The 20,550-nt window shown below is 48.1% G+C and overlaps 1 protein-coding gene across 1 annotated transcript; it reads right to left on the bottom strand.

Moving 5' to 3' along the window:
• Positions 1-486: 486 nt before the first annotated feature.
• On the bottom strand, positions 487-20,508 carry Fkbp59 (FK506-binding protein 59kD). Its single transcript, XM_077702845.1, has 7 exons — positions 20,067-20,508; positions 17,005-17,268; positions 9,060-9,307; positions 8,071-8,154; positions 6,375-6,611; positions 5,287-5,475; positions 487-958 (listed from the first exon to the last, which is right to left on the bottom strand). Exons 1-7 carry the CDS (start codon positions 20,311-20,313, stop codon positions 767-769), a joined length of 1,461 nt encoding a protein of 486 aa, XP_077558971.1. The 5' UTR covers positions 20,314-20,508; the 3' UTR covers positions 487-766.
• Positions 20,509-20,550: the final 42 nt, after the last annotated feature.

Here is a 20,550-nt window from a genome sequence, read left to right as displayed (position 1 = left end):
CAGGTACCGATTTGTGCCGTTCACCGCAAACCCAAACACTAGGCCCACGGAATGCACACCCAAGAGTTGCTGTGGGTACTCTAGAAAACTCGCGGCGAGGGATTGGCCAACCAAAGAATCCACCACGTGAAAGCTTTGCGTTCAACCATCGTTGTTAGATGGAGGAATGCATATTTTTTTTCGCAGGGTTGCATTTAGGAGAGCCACAACAGTGAGGCCACTTGTACTGCTGTTGTTACCACACAGGTAATTATCCCCTTCTGTGACGCAGGCATTAGGAACTCCCCTGCTTCAACAGCTCTACTGCCAGAAATGCCAGAAACATCGAGGCTTTTGGTTTGCTGCTGTCACATCTTGCCTCAAAAATACACCACTGGGCACAGGAACAGGGGATGCAACTGTAGTTATAAGCTTATCTTTGATAAGGTAGCATTGCATGTATGCAGCAACGTGGCAACAAATATTTACCCTTAGGTACACCACACGTTGGTACGAACAAGTTTTTATTGAAAAACAGTGGCCAAAATGACGTTCAGGGGCCTCACACCAGGCTTGCATGTGGGGGAGGGTGCGCGAGGAATGATCAGACTAGCAAGTTTGCCTTGGCAGAAGAACGATGGCGGTTCCCACAGAAATAGAGGACAAAAGAAGGGGTGCGGCACAGCAAGAAAAGAAGGGCAAAAGCAGTGGCGCCGATCGCTTCTCAGACAGACAAACTTGATTGCTGAATATGCGTTTGAGAGGGGACACAGGGGGGCACACAACACTATGACGACGCCGTCGGGACAGCCTCTGTCGGCACGGATTCTGTCTGCGGTGTGGTTTTCTCGGCCTCCGTGGCAGTTTTGGACTCCTCGGGGTTGGCAGGTTCCTGGTTGTTCTCGTCGGAGCGATTCCACACTCCAGGCTCCAACGGGTCTTCAGCCCCAGGCTCCTTTGTGGCACTGGGAGGAGAGTTCTGAAAGCACACCACAGCAAAAACCAAGCGCAACATGAGGAGTTGTTGCCACTGCTTTAACAGAAGAGCCGCACACTATATTGTGTAGCAAATCCCACCAATCAGTTAATTCAATAGGAAGAGGGGTTGGGATGGAAAACGATGCATAACATTGAGAGTTTTGAGACGAAAATGCAAGGTGGTGCAAAGCTATTATGAATGCTTTAGAAAATTTGTTCAGTTGAAACTGCTTGCTCACTTGCATCAGCACGAAGCTCTCGCCTGGTGGTATATTTTGTTATCCCCACTAAGACTGGCAACTGCACCAATCTGGTTATTTTAAAATCAATTGAAAACACTCTCTGTTTATATTTACCACTTGCAGAAACAACAATGCTCCCATTGGCGTAGAAACAAAATTCATGGCGATAGCTCATAAGAAAGCAAAACACATTGCCTTAGTGCCAACATAAGTTGTCGCTCTTCAAAAATACAGTAAAAATGACGGGCACTGAAGCTTCCCCAATAGGCGAAAATTGTTCATTCAGTTTCAGAATAACCAGATGTGTGACCACCGATCATGTCTTAACAGGACACTGAGGAGAAAACCAAAGTTGGTCTCGCAGAGATGACGTCAACGGCAACTGGGCGGATGTGCCAAGAGTTGCGTTACGAACAACAGAACGCGAACTGAGCACACAAGCTCTCAAAGGAACACAATCTCTCTTTGCACATTCACTTTCATAAGTCATGAACAATTATAAATGTACAGGTACAATAAAAGCTGTGCTGACATTCGCAAGCTGCCAAGCCAACGGCGTTGGTGGTGTACTCGTTTGAAACCATTTTTTTTTAATTGTCTGAAGTTGAATAAAATGTATGCATCAAACCAGGTATTTTGATTCAGGGCGTTGTGTTTTGCTATGCATCCGCTATGGTGCATGCTTAGGTAAAATGATATTTGTATTATGTTATGCGCGTTTTTCATTCCATACTGGTGCCAAGGCATTTGTTAGTAGTGGTTTGGGCGCTCGTATAAGCTAATAGGCAACTTGCTTCGCAAAACATTCACCAGATACCAATAAGCGTTACCATATCGCGACGGAAAAAATTTGGTGCTGCACGCTGTTACAAGTTAAACTAACAGATGGCGCCACGCTGTTCAGCAGAGTGCATAAAAGCGACTAAAACCTGACTATCAATAATGAGACTGCAAATCAAAAGAGCGCCCCTGTCATCGTTATCGCTGCGGTTGTGCTGTCCGCTAGACGTTTTGTAGGTAAAGTAAAAGGCCGCGCGGCACATGCACATTGTTTAACCACCACCTCATGTCCCGTACGACACTCGGATTGACGCACACAGAATGGCAGGTAATGGAAATGTGGGGCGGGCAAGTTGTTTTGTTGTATGCTCCCGCGGCCGTGATGGTTCACTCGGCAGGTCTTAGTTTTCCTGCTAGATCACACTGCTGTCTCACTCGCTTTCAGCAAACGTTGATGCAACACGAAACATCATGAAATGGCGCAAGGAATGAAATTCGTTTTTCAGTAGGCAATTTCCCGGCAATCAAAGCACCTTTTGCCGTTGAATAAATGCCGACAGGGCTTTGGGGCAGCTGATCTTTTGTCTGCGTGTAACTTGCTATTTGCCTTCAGTGACCCAAAAATTTGCCAAAAAGTCACCCCTCGACCTATATACCGGTCCTTAGCATTATGTTAGTTGTCATCTGGAAACCAGGAAGTCCATTGGGCCCATCCAAACCACAAGGCACCGTCACCACAGACATTAACGGGATGCACTGCCATCTCGTTTTTTGTTCCTTCTCTCGTTGTAAGTGAACGTGTGCGTGCTATTTTCTTCTTGCTCAAGAAGAGTTCAGGCACTTAGCGCCAGTTCACCACAGCATTTAAAGGAAAAGCTGGGAGTATGCCCAAGCCAACAACAGCAACACGTCCTACTAGTGCCACTGCAGTGCCACCGAATAGTGCAGTGCAGTGCGCACTACTGGTGTACTCTGAAGGGCCAGCTCTCGATATGCAACGCTCGGAAGAGTTCGTTTTGTGGGCGCTGAGCTGTGCACCTAGAGGCGAGGAACAATGTGGTCACTTTTGTCCGCGAGCATTGTGCGACGTCTCTATGAATAGGCGGTTGGCGACAACCCCACACCATCTCTTGTGACGGTATGCTGCAAAGTCTGCTCCTAAGAAGTGCTCCATAAGCAATTTCCCGGACTGCACTGAGGATGACTTGCTGGTGGGAGATAGCCAGACAGAGGCAGTCGTCCAACAAGATTTCAGACAGCTCTAATGAGTAACCTTGAATAAAACAAGTGCTTATAACCTAAACAAAATGGTAATATGTACCGTATTTTCCGGTATATAAGTCGCACCTTTGTATAAGTCGCATCCCCCTCAAAATGAGAGTTTTTCCGGGAAGAAAGAAAAAAAAAAAGTCGCACCGGTATACAAGATGCACTCGTTAATCAGGTAAACTCATAGTGAATCAGATCGTTAGAAAGTGCGGCGAAAGTACATGGTTGCGGCGGCCGCAGCCTATGAACGCATCCCCCAGTAAGGAGGGCTAGACACGTGCATATACCATAGTCTAGACAGAACTAACTTCTCCAAAATGGTTTATTGATACACGCAGATGGCATGTACTTACAGACGGCATTTAGGCAAAACCATTGAAGTCATCTTCCTCCGATTCGCTAACAAATAATTCAGCAACTTCAAGTGGGAGTTCCGCCGGCACAACATCGTCATCACTCGCAGACTGGATTACTCCGGCCTTTATGAACCCGGCTACAATTGTTTTTAAGTGCGAATGCACTTTATAAGCGACCCCGAACCTTCCGCCGTCCGCATAGCAACAGCTGCGAGTGCGCGCGCTTTTCGTCTTCCTTAGCAACGGGGGGAGATGGGCGCGCGCTGCCTGGCCGCTGACATGGCACATACCCACGTGGGAGATTGGCCAGGAATAAGTGGGAATGCACTTCTTAAGCGAGCCTGAATCGTCGCGCTCGCATAGCGCCTCCTCTCCCCCCTCGCCTACTCTCCTAAAGCCCCTTTACTACTCTCCAGCTCGCAACACCCTCTCCCGGCGCGCCAGCCAGGCCACTACACTATATAAAAAAAAAAAACAGCATCCGGCGCCAGGTTTCGATCTGCGGACTTTGCGGCCGCAGCGCGACGCTCTACCGACTAAGCCACGGACGCGACGTTGATATCAGTGTTAGTAACGCGCCTTATATCTTTAACGCATTCAAACTACGTCGTCAGCGGCGTGCGTTGGCGACTCAGCGGCGTTATAGCGGCTTGATAACTGCGTGGTGTACACGTGATACTACAAACCCGCTAGTTCTGCATTCTCTCACGTGACTGCGCCTCCTCTCCCTTCACTCCGGTCGGCGCTTCGCAGCTGCGGTGCGCTCCTCCTCTCGAACATACACGTTAATTCACCAAGATTTCCGCAGAGGGACAAACGAGGCGTGTTAAGCTGAACGTGATCACGAGGGGGTGTTAATGTAACTAACGGGCAAAATGCCACCAAACTTCAACAAACTCCCCCTCATAGCATCACCCCGTGCTTCGCACTTCCTCATACTCCCCTTCGGGGAAATGCGGGGGAATTTTTTGTAGAAATGGAGTCCCAAGAGTCGGAGACCCATTTGGCCACCTCTCCAAATGTCGCGCGTCTCTTGCATGCTGTCGTAAATCAGCGCAATAAATGTGTCATGGCGGACGGAAACGACGCGAGTGGAAGCGGCCCAAAAATCGAAACTTATCAGCAAGCTGTCATTTGAAAAATTAGCAGCACGTTTACCTCCTTCAGAGTAACTCTCTGTAACAATTTATAAACTGCATTTTGTTTTTGCAACCCAGTTTGATGTTACTTTGAAGTTATTCTGAACTGTAGTTACTGCGCATGGCAGAAAGTGGCGCGCGGTTGTCGCAGGCCATCATCATTGTTTTTGACTAGAAAAAGCTGCAAATTCTTTGGTTTAACATATGGGCTATGAGAAACACCGTAGCGGTGGGCTTCGGATTCATTTAGATCAGGGGTTCTCAAGCATGTTGGTCCCAGGGAACCCTGCTAAGTTCCGTTAAGTGCCAAGGAACCCATGATTCGCATTTCAAACCATTTCCATCGCTGGCACAACCGAACAAATAATTTTCGTTATAACAAAGGCCAGCGAGTGCACTTCTGCACTGCGACACACTGTTTCACGAGAATGCAAGAAAAAAACTCTCTAATCTGTTTTTTTTTTTCATACGATACCTAGCAAACGTGCAACCTCACAGGCCCTCAGTCCTCCTTCTCGCACTAGAGAAGCCAAGAAGACCCACCTTATCAGCCTGGGCAGCCATGCGCGAGAAGATGTGCTTGTACATTTGGCGCTCCCTCTCCAGCTGCTGCTTCAGCTTCACGGTGCAAATGCTCAGCTGGTTGCGGGCGGCCTTGTTGTTGGCATCGATCTTCAGCACCTCCTCAAAGTCCTTCTGGGCTTGGGCATATTCCTTGGTCGCAAAGTGGGCCTAGAGGAGAAAAAGAAAAGAAGAACTTTATCATCACGACCACAGCCTGCTCAAGATCGAGACACTTGGCTGCACCCTCAAAAATGTAAAACGCATTTCCGGCAAACAGGTTTGAAGGCAGGATAGTCAAGCATCAGGACAGCAGGATAGTTTAAGGTCCACAAGTGCAGTAACTTGATGCATGTTCCTTCCCACTTTGAGTCGGCCTCCAGTTAATGCAATCCAGAAGAGAAATGACAAAATGTACAACCTCGTAAAACAACGCACACAAAGTGGACTGAAGCATATTTATTTATTTGCTCATTCATTGGTACCTCAAGGGCCCTTTTGGGGTCATTACTAGAGGGGTGGGCAGAAACAAAAAAGCAGGCAAAATACAGTGGAAAGGTGTAAAACAAAAGGGGTTACAGATCAGGACACAATTCTTCTATTGTAAACCTAAAACGATTGTTGTTGGTAATAACGGCAATGTTGACAGGAAGATCGTTCCAGTCGTTTGCTGTATGAACAGCATGGTGCTGATAGCAGCTGCATGCCACAAAGACATAGAAACTTCGAAATAAGCAGAGAAAGTATGGGCTGCCAGAAAAAACTGTGCGTGTTCTGTGTGAGTATGCAAGACCGCAACGAAGAATCTTAGTTCACAAAAATACGATGCAACAACCGGTGTAAAAAATACAAAATTTTGCTGAAGCAATTGCCTCCAATTTAAATAAATTATAATAAAAAAGAGAATGAGAAACCCTCTGTTGAACTAGTGACCAGTATCTGCATCGATTTCTCAGAAGTGATACGGCATCCTCATCAGATTACGATTCTCTGGCCTATCGCTGCCCTAGCCTAAATCCATTCAGCTGCAGCATAGCGGGGATGCCTAAAAGTAAACCAAGCCCTCGTACCAGGCCCCTGCGGAAGAAGCCCTTCTCGGAGCGGGGGTCGATGTCGAGCGCCTTGTCGCAGGCGCGAATGGCCTCGATGGGGTCGTCCATTTTGAGGTGGCACAGGGCCATGTTCAGCTGCAGGGCCAGCATGACCGCGTCGCGCCGCTCCTTCTGCTCCCCCTGCAGGTTGTCCTCGTGCTCCACCAGCCCCACTGCCCGGCGGTACTTGGCCAGTGCCAGCTGGTACTTCTCCCCCTGCGTGGCACCACCACCACCAGGCCACATTCACTGCAACGCCTGGTACACTACACGCAGCCAAAGAGCGTATCGGTACTCCGTGCCTGTCAATGTCGTCAGTACAACAAGGACAAGCTCAAATTTCTTAAGTACATGAACGCAACCCTGGGAGAGACTAATATTTTACACGGGCCAAAGTTAGACAACTAAATTTCCTTGATGGTTCTCTCCTTGAACAGTCCACCTAGAAAACCTAACTGTCTTAATTTCGTTTTGCTAGTATGACTCTTTTCTTGGGAAGTGTAGACTCACAGCATAATAGCCATGCCTCAAAAACTATGAAAGACACTGGGATCAAGGAAAACAGCTTTGGCCCACATCTCAGCACCGCACATCCATTTGCACAAGTTAAAAAAAAAAAAAGTTTTGTGTACAATAAACGAAAATCATTGACTGATGTCAAATGTGAGAATTTAAGCGATATAAAAGAGGGCGATATGCCCGCTTCACCCCCCTTTACACATACTAGCGGCTGAAACAATTGACATCTGCAAACTTGTGCCCATACACACACACAAAAATAAAAGTGAGGCAATCACATGACTTGACACAGAATGAAAGCACAGCAATGGGGAGGAGCAATTTTACAACTGGCACATAGCTTCAATTTTGCGGCTGTGATGAAATCGTATGGTTTGTACGGCGACATCCTCAAGCTGGAGAAGCTTTCCCGAGCATGCACCTCTGCGAGCGAGCAAGAGCGAGAGAAGCAGTTTTTTGATGCGTCGCTTGGAACTAAATGGGCACTGAAAATGGGTCCTTGCCACTGGTGCCACCAAAGTTTAATGAGCCGTAAAATTAGTTCCAAGTGATGCATCAAAAAACTGCTTCCATTATTGCATTCACCAGGGTTGATAGTATTGGAAACTATAAAGATTAGTTTTGTGACCAGCACTGTTTTGCCTATTGTTTGGCCAAAAATGGCTAATTATCTCTAATTATCTTGGGAACTAATTGACCAACTGAAAAAATACTGGCATATTTGAAATCAGTGGGAAAAAAGCAGCAAGACTGACAAGTTTCACAGAGTTTACTTGAAAACTAAAATAAGTTGTTTTATTACCAGTGCCCCCCCTTAACTCAAAAATTAAATTTTTCTCAGTAATGAAACAGGGCAGCTGTGGCGACACCAAAACAAGGTGGGCGAATGCGTAAACTTTCAGCTGCCCTTGAGAATTGTCGTGTAAATTGGCGAAACTCCCTCCAGTTTGACTGGCATTTGAAATTTCGAAGGTCATTCGACTGAAATGTCCTTTCAAACGCTCGTGCAGCACAGGTTTAAGTCAGCCCCTCCGCCCAGGTACAACAGCACAAACCAGAACACAAGTCAAAATGTTTTAAAAGCCCTCCATCTCACACGAGTACTGCATGTTCCAACATATGCTAAATGATTTGTTTGCAGGGTCCATGCACTTGCCTTCAGGAAATCTGTGCCCTTGCCTTTGGAGATCTCAGCTTGTTCAATTTTTTCATTTGTCTCCATTTCCCAAGCTTCTTTCGTCTGAAAAATAAAATTTGAAGGAAAAAGATGACTCAAGTCATAGCCATCATGTTGAAAAACCATCAGAATTTACCAACATTTGGGTCAAATGTTTCTCTATGACGTCTTACAAGTTTCCGAAACACAGCCACGGACAAATCACTGAAATGTTACGTTCCCACAAAAGCAATTCAGATTTGCATGCTTGCTTGCGCATAGGGTGCTCTACAGCTTAACCATGTAACAGCAAAAATTTGGTTCAGAAGTATGAGGTGACTGGAGGCTTAACACATCACCAGATCCACACAACCGCAACACTTAAACTTGTGGTGGCTTCGTATTACAACAAAGAAAGTGAAGATGGTTAATGCCATTTCTTTAGCTAGACTACGGGAAACATCTAGTATTTCCCCTTTCTGCTGTGCCCTCTTCACAGACGAAAGAACAAGTGAACTTTCTCGCCTGGCTAACTAGAAGCCTTGTAGGCAATGCAAGATAGATAACTGGAAAGGGTGGTGCCTTTAGCTGTAGCGATGTTTGCTACTCAACAACGTGGCTACTACACTACATCTCTGGGATCGGGTTTTCGGCTGCAATGAAGCGTGATGTTTTCAAACTTTTGGTGATGAATACCTGAGTAACTTCGGCAAACTTTTATTGTAATGTTCGCCCTCCCTCCCTTTGACTATGTTATGTTATTATACGACCCCGCAAACCTGCCCAGCACTACACCTGAATGAAAGGTGCGCCACATACTACGCTCAACCTTGCATGCTCGATACCCTGCAACAAACTTCATTACTGCTTGTACAGTCAACAGGCGAGTTGACCCGTTGTGGAGTGTACCTCAAGGTCAGTCGTGCCTACTACTACACTGCGCTTATAAGTGAAAGGAGTACTACTAGTAGTCAAGCGGTGCCCCTCACGTTCTCGAAGGCCTTCAGGGTGACCTCGTAGTCGACGGTGGCGTTTGGGGGGATGCCCAGGTCGGCATGGCCCTCGGCGCCAAAGGCCTTGCTGGGGGCGATCCTGAGGCGGGACTTCTCGTTCTTCTTGAACTTGAGCAGGCCGTCCTCGATGCCCTGCACCACGCCCACCGTCTCGCCCTCGCCCAGCACAAACTCCACGTCCCGCTCCTCAAACACCCGCCCGTCGCATGTCCCCTTCAGGTGCACTGCAACCACAGGGGAGGCAAACGGGGGCGTAAGATTAATCGATCGTTTGTGGGGTTTAATGCGCCGAAGCTACACCTTAGCTATGAGGTGTGCCATAGTGGAGGGCTCCGGAACAAGTTGGACCACCTGGAGACTCTTTAACATGCTCCGGAATCTCAACACACAGGCATTTTTGCTTTTCGGCACCATCAGAAAAGCAGCCGCCGTGGCGGGGATCAAATCCATGTCCTTAGGCTAGGAGCCTAACACTTTAGCCACTGAGCCACCATAGTGGGTACTTTCACGTGCATGTGCGAACACGTTAACAACATGTCCCCATTTAACATCTTAGAGCAGGAAGAATACTAAATCTTGAAGCAGCCGTGGGAGAATTTCGAAATGTTAAAATGAGTTAAAGAATGCTCCTGTACAAGAGTTCTAGCATCTGGCACCCAACCTGTCTGTCTAAGTGTTCTTCCTCAGGCCCCGTTCTTTTGCGCTTTTTATAACATCAAAGTTCTAGTATCACCAACTGGCCCAAGCATGATGATGATGATGGTTTGATTTTATTGGCGCAAGGCCGACATGGGCAAAGAGCGCCAAACACAAAGTGATTTGATGAGGAGAGAACAACAAATAAAATCAGTTAAAAGCTATGAGCACGGCTGGTGTAAATGGCCAGGGTGAAGAACAAGAGTGGTTAAGAATAAATAAGGTGGCTGGTGTATAGGACCAGGGGGTAAAAGCTATGGGTGGTATGAGATGAGCTGTAAAAAGTGAACTTCTGATAGGAACTGAAAGGTGCGTTGAACAGAAAACATGGCATCATCTCCTAAGAAGCATGACGGGTGTGGTGGAATATGTCGTGTGTGTAGTTGAGGGAAGTGTTTGCGTCGTATAGTGTCGAGTGCCTTACATTGTATGAGAATGTGCATCACGGATAGGGCCTCTCCGCACCTGCTGCACTGGGGTCTAGATGATCCCGTCAGCAGATACGAGTGCGTCGCATGGGTGTGCCCTATCCGCAGCCTACCCAAGGCGACTTCCGTGTGTCTGTTGTGTGAGTCAGTTGTGTACCGTCCCAAGTGTGGCTTTATTACATGTAGTTTGTTGTCTGTCTGTTCGTCCCAGTGTGTTTGCCATGTTCTGCGCAGGTGTTGTCTTATGTGTGGCTTGAGGTCTGTGTAGGGTACCGTTGTAATGTCCACAGTGTTCCTGAGTGCAGCCGCACCGGCCCTCTCGTCTGCCAACTCGTTCCCAGAGATCCCTGCGTGTCCTGGGACCCAGCAGAGGACCAGCTCATGCTTTTGTGCATACACGGACATGATAGTGCAGAATACAAGATTAACTATGTGGTTTCTGGGGGGTGTATGCAATGACAGTGCGCGAACAACACTCAAAGAATCTGTATATATGATGGAATTGGGAATGTGATTTTCAAGGATGTGTCGTACAATCAGTAAAATTCCATACGCTTCTGCTGAAAAAATTGATGTGTGCATGCTCATGGTTCTGGCTGCATTGAAATTAGGACCATGAGCAGCGCACGACACCATACTGGAGGTTTTAGAAGCGTCACTATAAAATTCTGCACATGTGTATTTAAACTGCAAAGACAGAAAGTGCTGCAGTATTGCAGCTCGTGGTACACGATTTTTGTCAAGTCTCATAAAAGAAAGGTCGCACGACACAGGGCGAACTTGCCAAGGCGGTAAACTGTTAGAAAAGGATGACCTGTACACATCTAAAAACGAAGCACTGAGATCCGAGGCTCGCTCTCTCACTCTAAGTGAAAAGGGCAGAGGAACGGATGGGCGATTTGCAAAGAGCAGAGATGTTGATGTATCGTTAAAGACAGGATAAAAAGGATGATTATTCAGTGATGAAATTTTAAAAGCATATAGCAAGTCCATGTATGTTCGTTGGTTCTCAAGGCTCCACTTATCACACTCGACATACAGACCCTCGACAGGGCTAGTGCGAAAAGCACCCGAGGCGAGACGAAGCCCCAAGTGTAGCACTGGGTCAAGCATTCGCAACGCTGTTTTAGTCGCCGACCCATATACCACACTGCCATAGTCTAAACGAGACCCAACCAAAGCAGTATAGAGCCGTAGTAGGAGTTCTTTGTCGGAACCATAAGATTGATGGGAGAGAACCTTAAGTATATTCATTGTTTTAAGACATTTATGTTTAAGTTCCTTGATGTGTGGAATGAATGTGAGTTTATGGTCAAACACAACACCTAAGAACTTGTGCTCCTTGTTCACAGGAAGCGACACGCCATTAAGAGTAATGTCTGGGTCCATATGGACCCCGCGCTTCCTGGAGAACACAACGCAGGAGCTTTTTACAGGATTTAATTTAAAACCATTCTTGTCTGCCCAGCCGGCAAGTTTCTTTACACCAAGCTGGACTTGACGTTCGCAGATTGACATATTGCATGATTTATAGGATATCTGCACGTCATCTACATACATGGAATAAGAGATTGTAGGTGGCAGTGCCTTACCAAGAGAGTTCATTTTTACTATGAAGAGAGTGCAGCTCAACACGCCACCCTGTGGCACGCCATTTTCTTGCACGTAAACGTTTGAGAGTGCACATCCAACTCTTACTCGAAACGTTCTGTCTGACAAGTAACTAACAAGAGTGTTTAACATGTTACCCGATAGACCGAATGACTTGAGGTCCCTAAGGATCCCATAACGCCAAGCGGTGTCGTATGCCTTTTCAAGGTCTAAGAAGACAGTTAAACAGAACTGTTTATGCACGAAGGCATCCTTAATATACGACTCTAGTGCCACAAGTTGATCATTCGTGGATCGCCCCGCCCTGAAGCCTGCCTGGCAGCTCTCGAGAAGGCCGTTATACTCCAAAAAGTACACGAGCCTCCGGTTTATCATCTTCTCGAGAAGCTTGCACAGGCAGCTGGTCAGGGCAATGGGTCGATAGCTAGCGGGAGAAGAAGGGTCCTTCCCTTCTTTCAAGAATGCTACAACTATGGCATCCCTCCAAGACTTTGGAATGTGCCCCGAAAGCCATATCTTGTTGAAAAGGTGAAGAAGTGTTACAAGAGTGTCTGTGTGTAAGTTCTGTATCACTGTATATGTAATGTTGTCTGGGCCTGGAGCTGAGGGTTTACACGTGCTCAGAGCACCCCTCAGCTCATGAAGCGTGAATTCGGAGTTATAAGAGGTGGCTGACCTGTCATTGTCATGTAAAGGTTTCTTTTCGGCCACGAGTTTGTGTTTCATGAAGGTGTTTGTGTAGTGTGCTGAACTAGAAACGTGTTGGAAGTGTTGTGCGAGTGTGTCAGCCTGGTCTTCGAGTGTGTCCCCTGTTGTACTGACCAGAGGCAGGCTGTGTGTTTGATGTCCCTTGAGTTTCCGTATTCGTGTCCATACCTTCCGTGTGTCTGTGTAGGAGTTAATTGATGTTATGAATGTACGCCAACTCTCTCGTTTTGCCTCACGGCGCACACGTTTCCCTAACGCCTTGGCCCGTTTGAACAAGAGGAGGTTACTCGACGTGGGGTACCGGCGAAGGATACCCCACGCCTTGTTCTGGGCCTCTCGCGCCCGCCTACAGTCCTCATTCCACCACGGCCTCCGCTGGTTGCGCGGGGCAACAGAGGCGTGGGGAATGGACTTTTCGGCGGCGTCGAGGATGTGCGCCGTGAGGAGTTGGGTAGCTTCTTCAACGTGTAGGTGTCCTATGGATGTGTGGTGTAGTTTGGATGTCTCTGTAAATGTGTTCCAGTTAGCTCGTGCTTCATTGAACCTATTATGGGAAGATGGACTGCTCGGGCCTTTACCTATATACGTTAATGAAGTGGGGAAATGGTCACTGCCATATGGGTCCGTGCCCACACCCCACTCGAGAAGAGGAAAGAGAACTGCGGAGCCAATAGCCAAGTCAAGACATGAGTATGTGTTGTGACCTATGTTATGGTATGTAGGCTGTTTATTGTTGAAAAGGCATGCTCCAGAGGATGTAGGAAACCTCTCTATCAGGCGACCTCGGGCATCCGTACGAGAAGAGCCCCAAAGAGAATTGTGAGCATTAAGGTCGCCTGTTAGAATGTATGGTTCGGGCAGCTGGTCAACCAGCGCCTCGAAGTCAGAACTCAAAAGTGTAACATCAGGAGGAATGTATATGGAGCATACCGTTATCAACCTATTAAATATTATTAAGCGTATTGCTACAGCCTCAAGGATAGTGTTCAAGGTGACAGGGTGGCATGCTAAGTATTTCCGGACGATTATGGCCACACCGCCAGAAGAGTGTGTGCAGCCATCCCTGTCTTTCCTGTATACCAGGTAACTATTCAAGAAATTTGATTGTTTAGAATTCAAATGTGTTTCCTGAACACATATTACACTTGGCTGATTGGTATGCAGAATCTCATACACGTCGTCAAGATTATTCAGAAGGCCTCTGCAGTTCCATTGAACAATATTTTCTCTTCCCATTATTTAGTGTGAGAGCTACTGGAGTGTGTATGTTTATGTGTCGTCTTTCGGGGCTGTGACTCTTGGATTGGGCTTTTTGGGCGGCCTATCTGTAGGCTTGGACGTCGGAGGCCGCTCCTTGCGCTGCGTTGCAGGCAAGAACGGCACGACGTCCATCTCGTCGTCCGATGTCCTGGGTGTGCCCGTGGAACCGGGCCCCCCGGACTTGGCCCCCCTTCGGGGGCCCTTCGTTTGACCCGCCACCGCCGGTGGTGTCGGAGGCACCAGAAGTGGCACGGGCGGTGCGGTGGCGGTGGGAGCCGATGCGGGGCTCGTGGTGTCCATGGCACACTCCAACGCACTGGACGATGGGGAGGCACGGACGGGAGCGGCACCGGCCCCGACAGAAGAGGTTGCCACCACAACCGCTGCTGCCTGAGCAAGCGGCGTGGTGGCGGGTTGGGCTACCAGAGGCAACCCAGGGGGGGGCGGGGGCGGGACCAAGTCCGACTCTAGGTACTGGGTCCCCGCCGAAACAAGACGCCGCTCCGCCCCCCGGCGAGCTGCGTCGGCGTACCTGCCCAGAGGGAAGGAGGCGAACCTCTTCCGTGCCTCTGGGAAGGTGATGTTTTCGTTGACTTTCAAGGCAATGATCTGTTTTTCTTCTTTGAACTTTCCACAGCTCCTAGAATAGGCAGCGTGTGGTCCCTGGCAGTTGGCACAGGTGAAGTTCTCGGATTTACAATTGTCAGTTTCATGATCATGTGCTGCACATTTTGCGCACGTCAATTTACCACGACAAGACGTTGTGCCGTGCCCAAACCGCTGGCACTTGAAACAGCGGCGCGGGTTCGGCACGTAGGGTCGGATTGGACATCTCAAGAAGCCTGCGTTGACCGACTCAGGAAGGTTAGAGCGGTCAAGTGTCAAGATTATGTGCTTGGTTGGAATTATTTCATCATTTCGGCGTATGGTGATTCGCCTCACTGCTGTCACGCCCTGCTCTCGGAGGCCCTCGAGCAGGTCTGCTTCAGTCTCATTCATTAGATCCCGATCAGAGATCACGCCCTGGCAGCTATTGAGGCTGCGATGGGGCGTGATCTTGATGTCAACATCTACCATGCGCGTTTGCTTGAGGAGGTTAGAGGATTGTTGCTTGCTTTCTACTTCTATCAAAACTTCTCCCGTTGTGAGTTTCTTAGCCTCATACGACTTTCCGATAAGGCTTTCAAGAAACTTGGAGATTAGAAACACAGATTGGGAAGTGATGGGCTTTGTCTTGTCAACAGATTCCATGATCAGAAACCGCGAGAAATTATCAGGCTTTGGGGGAGAGATCGATTGCAAAGGAGGAAAAGAAACTTCGGTGCGGCCCCTTTTCGGGGGCCGATCACGTCTGGGGGGGGGGTTTAGAAAATGCCATATGATACATTGAAAAGCAGGGAGACGGGGGTACTTTCTCCTTTGACCTTACCCTGGTAGTCAAAGAGGTCCCGGAGCTCCCTGCCTGGTGAACAGACAAGGAGCCCATCGGCCGGAGCTTGACCAAGGCTCCGACGGCCACCGTTTACGGCTTCTACCCTTCACCTTTGAACACCTCGCCACGGTTGGACACGGCTTATGTCGGGAGCTCGGGGTCCGCGGTGTCGCTGCTCACCGTCACCATGAATACTCAAGGTGCCCCGTGCGGGGAACTGGCCCAAGCAGGCGAATGGTGTGAAACAATGTGCAAACAAGAAGAGAACACACTAAGGCCAACATTTAGAAGGACTGATTGCGAAGCTGCATGGTCCATATCTCACTTAGCACTAGCAAGCAGACAATGATGTGGAAGTGAGAGGGCCAGCAGTAACTACTGCCCCATTGGGATAACCTACTAGCAGAAGAATCCAAGATGGCGGCAGCAGGAAAGACTGCTTTTTTATAATTTCCAGTTTATTATTATTTTTTTTGGGGGGGGGGGGGGGGGGGGGCAGGCCTGGGAGATCTTTAAACAAGGTGAGCAAAATAAATAAGGACAGACATCATGCCTGATGCACAAAGCGGGCTGTATGGGGAAACACATATTGAACTGCACAGTGCATAAGTGTGTTCTCAGTGTTTAGAAGCATGACAACTGACGTGCGCCCTGTTTATATCTGACTCGCCACAGATGTCAGTCGTCCAGGGCATTTGTCACAGTGAAGCTGTAGTTGCATCCGTGCCTGGCGTCCCTCAAAACTCAGTGCAGCAAAGTAAAGAGGAGGGACAGACAGCCTGGGCCAAGAAGTGTGGGGCAAAGTGGCCACGAGGCTACGAGCCAACGAGCAGGTGTGGGGAGAGAAAATGCTTCCCACAGTCGGAATTAAACCTGGGTCCCTTCGCGTTATGAAACCGGCACCTGTCCAATTGGGCTATCATCGCATTCGAGGCAAGCCGCATGCCCTTTGGGTTTGTAGTTGGCTTTGGACTTTGCCGGAGTTGAAGTGGACTTTGGAAGGTTGGATTTTGGACTTCTGGAGGATGAATTGTGGACTCTGATTTGATTCAGTTTGCGTGGTGAAACCTCATTTTTTTTTAAGATCTCTTTTTAAGAAAGGGGTTAGTTAAAGCTAGTGAAGATTACCAACTCTGCTGTTTCCTCAGACTTCACATCTCAATTGTGACAGTGAATGTTGGATTTGTAAGCAGTAGCGAAGGGGAATACATTGTCTCGTACGAGTAGCGGGATTACAACATTCTCTTTGTGAGGGACAGTGGAGTGTCACTGAGAGAACCAATATTATTTTAGCTCACCTCTGAAGCCCTATTAGTGCCAGAAGCACGCATGCATGATTTCAGAAAACGAATGCGGCAGAAGAGAAGAACACTGGTGCAGCGTGAGCGCCAAGGGGGCGAGAACAAACCATCAACACAACACTGGCCCGCCAAATGGCTTCCCTTGCTCAAGGCAGGCGAGTTCAATCCCTATGGTTGGACTGCTTAGGCCTGCAGCAAAGTCAAACCACCGAGTCTGCAACACTCCACAAACAGAGTGGGGATCAGCAGCCACACGGCGGGCCCCAATTCACCACACATTTAGGCGAACAAGGGGGCAACAGGGACATGCTGCCGTCACCGCCCCCTCCACTGAGCAGACAAGCTTCAACGTCGCCCCAAAGGGAACTCCGAGCAAACGAACGGCATGGCTAAAAAAGAGAGAAGCAACAGCAAACAGGCACACTGTCCCCGCTTCTGTTCTGACGTCACAGAAAATGTGGAGAGTCGCCCAGCATGCTGCTCACCCTTCACAGTGCCCCCTTCCTTGGGGTTGGTGTAAAGCTCGCCGGGAGTGATGACACTGCGCAGGACGGTTTCGTCTCTGTCGACACTCACGTCCTCCAACTTCCACTCCAGCAGCTCGACTTCGAAAATGAGCGTGGCATCTGCCGGGATCTTTGGAGGGCTTCCCTGCTTCCCGTAGGCGTACTCTGGCTGGCAGGTGAGAATGGCAACCTCTCCGGCCTTCATGGTCCGGATGCCAATATCCCATGCCTTGATTACATGGCCTGCGTGAATGGAACAACAGCCACATGAGCAGGTGCTGACAAAAATGCTCGTAACATTACGCCGCTCATTTGTACAGTAAGTTTTCATTCAAGGAAGCCACAAAGACAAACTACAAGACTGGCTCAACAAAGACTGATTTGTCCTAATAACGAAAATACCAATTTAATTGAGATTTTCAAACACTTAATTAGACATTAAAGGGGTCATGCAGACAATATGCAAGTTTGGTTCATTAGAAAGATTGCCTCGTTGGAATAACACTGACACCACTTTTAACGCATTTTTCGCCCAAATAAGCTACATACTTAGGAAAACATACAATGGCCACGTGACCCACCAGCTCATTTCCTGTACTAGAGCCTATGACGTCTAATGGGAAGCTGTGCGATTGGCTGGGACCAGCGAAATACAATGAAAAAAAAAAAAAAAAAAAAAAAAAAAAAAAAAAAAAAAAAAACAGGGGTCATAAGCTTAAAAACAAGCTATTTGCACTTATATTTAACGCATATTCCTTTTATAGCAGTAACAATTGTGGGGTAAACAATGGGAGTTTTGAACATGCACAACATAAACATACAAGCACCGGCGCGTACTGCATGCACTATGCCGGTTATATCTGCACGGCCGCCTGGCACGTTGAGCTTACACCGGCCAACTGGCACAAGCGACATTGTCTTCTGTGACCCTGTTTGTCGAGCATACCCAATGTTTTCCGTAAATGAGTACTATCAACCATACAAACATTATCTAGGGCCAAATCTGGTCAAAAACAAAACAAGGCAGACCGTCTAGGAGGACTGACAGGGAACAAGGCTGCAGCCCTAGCCGGCATACTTACGTTCGCTTCAGTACTTCCCCTGGATACGTCATCGCAGACATCATGAAATACATGATTCAGCGGGAGAATCAAAATTTTTGATGGAGGCGAAAAGCAAAAACGTCCGTGTGTACGAGATTTTGGCGCACGTTAAAGATCCCCAGATGTCAAAATTAATCCGGAGCCCTCCACTATGGCGCGCCTCATCGCCTGCGTTGCGTCGGCGCGTTAAACCCTACAATCAATCAGAGTTTCCTCAGCACTTGTCCAGCCCCAAACGATGCTTTGTTCATTGAGAAATTAAACAATCTAAGCCAAAATGTTGATTCTCCTACCTACTGAACCGCATGTTTCGTGATGTCTGCCATGGCATATCCAGCACAGGTACTGAAGCGAACGTAAGTATGCTGACTATGGCTGCAGCGAATAGAAAGACGCCTTGTTTACCATCAGTCTGTCTAGATGGCACAATGATACTGCTCAGGACCACTGTGCACACTTTGTTTTTGACCGGATTTGTACCTGGATTTTTGTCAAGGTTGATAGCAATAGTTTTGTGAATTATTGGTTATGCTCGACAAACAGTCACAGAAGACTATGTCGCTTATGTCAATTTGCCAATGTCGTGCGAGACAATCCCAAGGTGCCGGACTGTTGTGCAGCTATAACAAGCATAGTGCGCGCAGTACGCACTGGTGCTTTTATGTTTACGTGTGCGTTCGGCACTTAAATGGTTTACCCCACATTGCTTAATGCTATAAAAAGAATGTGCATTAAATTTAAGCACAAACAGTCTTTTCTGCAAGCTTATAAGCCCTATTTAACTTGCGTTGGCTTTTGCCAACCTCAGCCAATCACACGGGTGCCCATAATACGTCATAGGTGCTAGTGTGGGAAATGACCTAGTGGGTTGCATGGCGATTGTCTAGCTTGTTTGAGTGAAGTTTGCGTTAAAAGTGGTGCCAGTGTTATTTTAATGAGGCAGTCCTTCGAATGGACCAAACTTTCATTTCGTCTCCATGGCCTCTTTGAAGAAATATGAAATGGAGTTATAGTTAACTGATCATTCACACAATTTTAATAGTGACAATCACACTTCAAAAAACAACAGTGCGTTACTTGAGCAGAGAAAAAAAACCCTTGCTCCCACAATCCAAGTTACACAGTTACTTCTGCAGTATGCGCTTGAACATGTATGGTAGAATTAAAAATGTAACAGAACCATAGTGTCATTACTATTTAAGCCTGAATCGAAAAAAAAAACGCACTTTTGCGCATTAACTTTTGTTAAACATTAATGTGTTACAATGGAAAAATTAACTACATATTTTGAGCACATGTCTGGAATGGATGAAGCAAGCCGTTGGGGCTACCACAGAAAAGTTGCGGAAAAAGCACATATTTTACGACGTAGGTGCCGTCATACCTTTTTCTTCATATTCCGATCGCACCGATTCCTAACTGCGAAAGACTTTCGTACATGCTGGGACACGTGCTCTGCGCTTAAATTCAATTAACGGCTCAATTTCTTGACATGAAGGGTGGTACGCCATAAATCTAGGAGTTGTAGAAAAAAAAAAAAGAAAAGAAGGACTTCTACGGGGTAAATGCCGTCATTTCTCCCAAAATCCTACCATCGCAATAATTCATCCCGCCAGAACAATGCAGCAGTATATCTTCAGAAACAGTTAGCGGCGCAGCACTGGTAATCAGTGCAGCTCGATGTCACTCGAGATACCCCGCTTTAATTGCTTTGAGGAAGATGCCAAGAGGATGCCGCGCAATAGGTCGCGATGTGAAGGCGGCTCCAGCATGCACGCCCCAAGAGCACGCCGTCAAGCCGAACTTCGGCCTCACGCCGATGCGCAGTCAACGCCGTATTTTGGTCAAACAAGTACTTTTCGAAACAGCCCAAAACGACAGAATACTAGGAGCAGAAAGTTTTTTTTTTTTCTTGCTTCGACATCGCATCGTACTTACCGGTCCCGAGCGTAAACTCGAACTTTCCTCGCAGGCGGCTGGAGTCGAACTCCGTGCCGTCTAGCAGCTTCCCCGTGTAATGAACGGAGCAAGTGCACGACTCGCCCGGCGTTTCGTCGCCCGTGCCGGGCTTGATGATCTCTTTGAGCACGCCGCCGTCCTGGTTGGGAGTAATATCCACCGCGTTTGGGTTCGCCGCAGCCGCGGGCTTGCCCTCGGTCGCAGCTTGTTCGTTACCCTCCGTCATCCTCGATTCGCGTTAATGTAACTGTCGACAGCCAAAAAGACCACAGAGAGCAGCGCGACCGGGCAGCAGCAGATCTCGAGTCTTCGGATGAACGACGAACGTGCTCCTCGCGGCTTGCAGGCTACTCGGGGCTATTCCAGAACTTTCGGCCGCCCGCAGCGGCACCTATGCACTCCGGGAAAGCCGAACCTGCAGCTGCGGCTCTTCTCTGCCAGCTGCCGCTGCTGCCGCCTCCGA

This window comes from Haemaphysalis longicornis, unplaced genomic scaffold, assembly GCF_048455015.1.
Source record: "Haemaphysalis longicornis isolate Haplotype H1 unplaced genomic scaffold, Haemaphysalis longicornis Haplotype H1 scaffold_3, whole genome shotgun sequence".
Taxonomy (NCBI): Eukaryota; Metazoa; Arthropoda; class Arachnida; order Ixodida; family Ixodidae; genus Haemaphysalis; species Haemaphysalis longicornis.
The sequence above is the reverse complement of the archived record's forward strand: the minus strand, read 5'-3'. Positions and strand labels throughout refer to the sequence as shown.

Excerpts from the sequence above, each read along its gene's own strand:
- Fkbp59 (XM_077702845.1), bottom strand. The coding sequence starts at position 20,313 with ATGACGGAGGGTAACGAACAAGCTGCGACCGAGGGCAAGCCCGCGGCT. Across the intron at positions 9,308-17,004 it reads GGAAGGGGGCACTGTGAAGG|TGCACCTGAAGGGGACATGC; the intron begins GTGAGCAGCATG and ends CTGTGGTTGCAG. Across the intron at positions 6,612-8,070 it reads AGGGCACAGATTTCCTGAAG|GGGGAGAAGTACCAGCTGGC; the intron begins GCAAGTGCATGG and ends GGTGCCACGCAG.